Source organism: Panthera pardus, unplaced genomic scaffold (assembly GCF_024362965.1).
Source record: "Panthera pardus isolate Hobbes unplaced genomic scaffold, ASM2436296v1 HiC_scaffold_10, whole genome shotgun sequence".
NCBI lineage: Eukaryota > Metazoa > Chordata > Mammalia > Carnivora > Felidae > Panthera > Panthera pardus.
In genome coordinates this window covers 57,040,523-57,046,874 of record NW_026526655.1, presented here as the reverse complement: position 1 = coordinate 57,046,874, position 6,352 = coordinate 57,040,523, and the positions used below count along the sequence as shown (strand labels likewise).

At 40.2% G+C, this 6,352-nt stretch overlaps 1 protein-coding gene across 1 annotated transcript in view; it reads left to right on the top strand.

Annotated features, from left to right (window-relative positions):
- Window positions 1–999: 999 nt before the first annotated feature.
- MTX2 (metaxin 2) overlaps window positions 1,000–6,352 on the top strand; it is a 65,357-nt gene continuing 60,004 nt past the window's right edge. Inside the window, exon 1 of the mRNA XM_019460399.2 lies at window positions 1,000–1,213. Coding sequence (XP_019315944.1) covers window positions 1,174–1,213 — 40 coding nt within the window. The 5' untranslated portion in view covers window positions 1,000–1,173. The remainder of the gene's footprint in view (window positions 1,214–6,352) is intronic.

Here is a 6,352-nt window from a genome sequence, read left to right as displayed (position 1 = left end):
GTGATGAAGGCAGAGATTTGAGTGATGTGTCTATAAGCCAAGGAAGATCAAAGATTGCTGGCACCCCCTAGAAGCTACAATGAGGTAGGAAAGGATTTTTCCTGGAGTATTGAGAGAAAGCATGGCCCTCTGTACACGCTGACTTTGGACATCTAGCCTCTAAAATTGGGAGAGAATAAAATTGTTTTAAGCCATTTAGTTTGTGGTGATCTGTTATGAGTTTCTCATCAGTGAAAGGGGGCTTTGGCTTACCAGATGATTTCTGAAGTCAGTTTCACTTGTAATACTTTATGCCTCTAAATCTGTAACATATTCTGATTTTTCCTTAATTGTATAGCTTTGTATAAACTGTATAGAAAGTCACTTATGGATTTAATGTCTCCTCCTCTTTCTGCCCCTCTAACCCACCTCCAAAAAGAAGTGTGTGAAACTAGAGTATCTTAGTCTGCAAGATGAGCTTCATTTCGGGTAATAAAGTTGATGGACAAACTGTCTCTCAGCTTAGGTGTTAGTCTAGCCTCCTCTCTAGCAAGCATGTTTGAATAAAAGAATAAACACTAATGTCTGTCCATGGACTTATCAACCTAGCAGTATAGTGGAACAGAGGAAAGTTAACGTGGCATACTCCCTGAGCAGGCAGTTTAAACTGTTTCCTTACCCTTAAAATGGCTATCACAATACCGGCTTACTGGGTTGTTGAGCTGACATGAAACAGAATGCTGTTAATACCTTTTTTAAAGTGCCTGGTATGGCGTGCTTAAAAACTTTACTTGCTTACAAAATTCTCGTTTACAGAAAGGATACTGAAAACATCCGGGATCCCCTTTTCCGGATTCCCCTTTTCCGCGGTCGGCAACCACGCACCCAGGTCCATGGAGCGCTTGGCTGCGGCGGGGAGATTTGCATTAGCAAACCAGGCGCGCGGGGGGAGGGGGGCGGAGTGGCGCCGGCGGAAGCGCTCTCGCGCCACTGTCAGCTGCGCCGGAAGTTCCTGGTCGGGCCTGGCGGTAACCTTGGGGTCCTCGCCGCCTCCGCCGCCGCCAGGGTGGGCTGCGCGAGTCTGAGCCTCAGCCGGGTCGGGACTGGTAGCAGCTAGGAGACGCCGGGGTTGTAGGAGAGGACGCCGAGGGCCGTGGGGACCAGGAACTGCGGGCGCAGGACCGCCCAGCCGACATGTCTCTAGTGGCGGAAGCCTTCGTCTCGCAGATCGCAGGTAGCGCGCGTGGCCCTGGGCTGCGGGTGGAGGCGGGGGCGGCGCAGGGCAGTCGCCGGGAGCAGCGTGCGGGTTAGGGCTGCAGCTTTGCCTCAACCTTGCGGCATTAGATGCAGAACCCAGGCCTGGGGATAGAGGCGGGCACGGAGTACCAGCCTCGTTTCACAGATGAGAAAACTGAGGGGGGACACTTGGCCAAGGTCACCTAGCAGGGGCGGGAATACCGCCTTCCTTCTCGTGGGCGTACTTTGGTTCCCCTCCGGTTAGGTCAAGAGGGGTTGGGGTGCGTGAAGGATGTCGTGGGTTGGCATGAGGGGGCGTGGCTACAGGGGCCAGGTCTTGTAAGGCTTCATTCAGTCTGAGAGTGAGGTTGGCCTCCGTCGTTGGACCTGAAGTTTAAAGTGATTGTCACTAATGAGTTGCCCTTGTTACCTAATGTTGTTGAGGGGCTACCGAAGATCTTGCTTTCTCTCCCAGCACCACGATATTGCCATCTGCTAGGTCTGCAGGATTCGTCGAAAAGTCAATCTACATATATTTTTTAGAAACACCTTTGATTTGATGGACTGAATGTAGCTGATGTAAATAAAATAGATTTATGTTTTCTGTTTTCGAGGTTCTTACTGTAGTGGAAGAAATTAAATATTGTTGAGGAAGTGAGGAGACTAGACACAGGTATTGTAGGTATGTATTGATGGGATAATCTTTAAATGGAGTTAATCTTAACTTCCCAGAAGTATTTTCAACATGAGTAAAGAGACAGTTACCAGGATAAATAGGTACATTTAAAATGAAGTCGTGTCTTGGAAATGGAAAGTACTGAATGTGTCCTAAAATTTGTAAAGTGGTTTTCATTGCATTGCATTTGTGTGAACATACGTTTCTTTTTTTCTTTTTCACTTAAATACATTGTTTTCTGGCAGAGAGGGAAGCCCTCACTAGATTAAAAGCTTCATGAAAATAGGGATCTATTTGTTTTGTCCCCCATTGTATCCTGAACACCTGTTAGTTGGTGCTTAGTAGAATTTGTGACCCGAGTCAGTGAATAATCTTAAGATTTCAAACAATGATTATTTCTCTTTTTACCGCTTATGTTAAAAAAAAAAAGTTAGATCACTGATTTAATTTCCATTTCTGCAATGTTAAAAAAAATCAACCATTTCATATTGTATGCTGATAATGGTATACTGTATGCATGTATTCCAATGTGTGATTTCTTCTAAAGAAAAAAAATGATAAATGTCTTTTAGTAAACTTAATGAGTTTGGACTTTTGTGTCAGTAAAATTTAAGAATTTCTAGGAATTGTAATCTGTCTGTCATCTTAGCTGTTTGTAATGCTCTATTACCCTAGAAGGAGGCATTTAAAGATGGAAAATTCAATAAATGGTGTTGGGCCAGTTCCTAAGTCATAACACCACAAGAATAAATTCCAAATGAATTAAAGATTTAAATGTAAAATAAGAACAAGAACCAAATTGTAATAAAATAATTAGAAAATATAGGTGGTAATTTTCAATAATCTTGGGTAGCAGAGGAAGCCTAAGGACACACAGGATCCAGAATCCTTGGGAGAGAAAATTGGCAGATTTGATTGTAGAAAAATTTAAAAAGCTTTATATGATAAAAGACATACGTTTCTACAGATTAATGAAAATATCAGCAGAATCCAGGGTAAAGGATAGGAACAGGCAGTTCACAAACAGGAAATGCAGATGGACAATGAACATATGAATAAATGCTCTCCGTCAATGAAAGTAGATAGTTTTCCAGCTAGTCAGATGCACAAAAATGAGTATGATAATTTCTAGTACTGACAAAGGCATGGGGAAAACATCTACCTTCAAACTATTGGTGAGTCTATAAATTATTACTACTTTTTGGGAACTTAATATAGCAGTGTTTATTAAAATATCATCCTTTGATCCAGAAACTTTTCAGGGAATTTATTTGATAAAAATATAAGGACTATTGTTTAAAGCAATATGCATTATAGCATTAATTTTAATAGCAAAAAACCAGAAATGTACTAAATATATGCCAAATTACGGTATGCCCACATTATTACAAATACTAGAGATCAAGAGATACATCTGTTAAATATATTGGCTTGAAATTTATGATTATCTTAAATAAAAACAAGTTATAGTATAATATATATATTGTATGAACCCCATTGTTGTTAAATAAATCCTATATAAACATGTATATGTTTATGTAAGCACAGAAAAATAGAATATTCAACTAATTTTAACTTGTAATTTTGGAGTAATAAGTGTAGGGAGTTGGTGGAGGGGGGAGGAGCTACATTTCTGAATTGTTTGAATTGTTATAATGAGAATATTTTACTTGTGTGGTTTAAACAATATAATTAAAAAAATTTAAAAGATTGTATCTGGACAAGCAGTGAAATAAGGGTGGCCAAAATAAACAATTTATATGAAACCCTATGTTTGCCTTGTTAAGTGACTTTTAAGTGTGACTCCAATCCAACAACTATTCAGAGTTTTCTATTTCTGGCAATAATATGGTTTTCTCGGAAGAGATCAATCTCAGGAGATTAGAGGTACATATCTATATAGTTCTATTATAAATAGAATAAATAGTTGTGAATCTGTTTTTGCACCTGAGAGCTTTATTAACAGTGTGCTTATTCTTCTTCCTTTCAGTGGATGTGAGCCAACACACTGACATTTCTTTCAGAAACATTGAAAGGCATCTTGCATCTATCTGTGATATTCTTGAGAGCCTTATTATTAAAAAAATTTTTTTTGAATGTTTATTTAGTTTTGGTGGGGGGGAGGGACAGAGAGAGAGGGAGACACAGAATCTGAAGCAGGCTCCAGGTTCTGAGCTGTCAGCCCAGAGCCCGACGCGGGGCTCGAACTCACGGACTGTGAGAGATCATGACCTGAGCAGAAGTGGGACGCATAAATGACTGAGCCACCCTGGCGCCTTACCATTATTTTCTTTTTTTTTTTTTAAATTTTTTTTTTTTTAACGTTTATTTATTTTTGAGACAGAGAGAGACAGAGCATGAACAGGGGAGGAGCAGAGAGAGAGAGGGAGACACAGAATCTGAAACAGGCTCCAGGCTCTGAGCTGTCAGCACAGAGCCCGACGCGGGGCTCGAACTCACGGACTGTGAGATCATGACCTGAGCTGAAGTCGGACGCTTAACCGACTGAGCCACCCAGGCGCCCCCCATTATTTTCTTAAAATGCAAATGCGACTCTTGTTTTAACATCTTCATTAGTTCCGTATTGTTCGCAGGTGGAGTGAAGTGTATAAGACCTGTAATAAGTAAGCCTCATCTCTTGTCACTCTTAAATTCTCACCTTTCTAAACTGTTTTAGAGTTCATCTTTGGCACATGTTGTCCTCTGCTTGAAATGCCCACTTTGCTTTTGTAACTCGTTTGTCCCTTAAGACTCTGGGCACATTTTAACTTATAAATCTGTCTTATGTTTTTTCTTGTCAAATGAGAACTGTTTGGCTTTTTTTCCTTTTTGTCTGATAATAATTATGATACCTGGCCTTGTAGACAATGAAATAATATGAAGAATAAAGTAAAAATCACCTAAAATCGTAACACCAGGTTAAGACTTTAAAGTTTCACCCTCATCATTAAAACTTTGGTGAGCAGAGCTATCTTCTTCTCTGCCCCTAAATTAAAAAACAAATGAAACAAATTATCGAATGTACATATTTTTTTGGAACCTGTTTTGCCATATATCATTGAGATTTGTTTCCATGTCTGCAAATTGAATTATTGATCATCGTTTTCTGTGGTTGCATAGCATTTCATTATAATGAAGAAATCATAACTTATCCAGTCTTATTTTGGTGGGTGTTTAGGGTGTTGTATTAGTTCAACCAGAGAAGCAGAAGCTGTAGGATTTTGATCTCTAGCTCTACCTTTGGCTCTAGCTCTGGCTTTATATCTGTATGTCTACACACACATGCATGGACACATACGTGGAATTGGCTTATGCTGTGGTGGGGGTAGGCCAACCAAGGACTGTGTTCACAAGGCAGGTAGCCAGGAATGGGAGATCCAGGAGGAAGAAAGGGTACGTGCAGCAGGTGCTGCTTGCAGTGTGTGGGCTCATAGGCCCTCTCTTTAAAGACTTCAGCCGATTAAATCAGGCACACCCCAAGATGATCCCTCCCTTTTTTTAAAAAAAAAATTTTTTTTTTAAAATTTATTCATTTTTTAGAGATAGAGAGATACAAGCATGGGTGGGGGGTGGGGCAGAAAGAGACACAGAATCCAAAGCAGGCTCCAGGCTCTGGGCTGTTAGCACTGCGGGCTGGAACCCACAGACCGCGAGATAATGACCTGAGCTGAAGTCGGATGCTTAACCGACTGAGCCACCCAGGCATCCCGATCCCCCTTTTGATTAATGTAAAGTTAACTGATTAGGGATTTTATTTATATCTGCAAAATCCCTTCACAGCAGCACATGGCTAACAGAGAAGGAGTTTATATGCTACAAAATGGCTCTTCTCTTTTGTTTTCCCAGGGTCTGCTAGAAAATGTCCCTTGCAGCTTATCCTAATCAGTAGAAAGAGAATTCTGGCAAATGTGGTTCAGTCTAGTCAAGTTGATGTATCCTAAAGCCATCACTGGTATATATGATTTTTCTGTGATGTCAATAGTGCTTTCATAGACATATTTGTGTATCTCCTGAGTAGTTTCTTTGGATAAATTTCCTAAAGTGGAAGAGGGTTTTGAATTGTTCTTATTACTTAATAATATGGAAAGGAAGGGTAAATTATAATTTTGAATTTTAATTTTTTTTAATTTTTAATTTTTGAATTATAGCTTGGATCTCTAGGTGATGATATGCTAGATTTAGAACCTTGGAAGAGGGATAAAAATAGTCCTGGATATTGAATCATTTTCAAAATCTTTTGGAACTGTGTATTTTCAATAATTATTTGCTTTTTGTTGTTGTTGTTTTGTTTGTTTGTTTTATGGCAAGATTTTTCCAATACATCATAGGGGAGGGCTGAGTATCCCCATTTGGGTTGTGTGAGCCCATTTGGAGCCAAAGAGGATGGAGTACTGTGATGGACAGACCGGACTCTTGCTTATCCCTGTACTAGGAGTGGCTCCAGGCTTTAGGGCTCCGCAG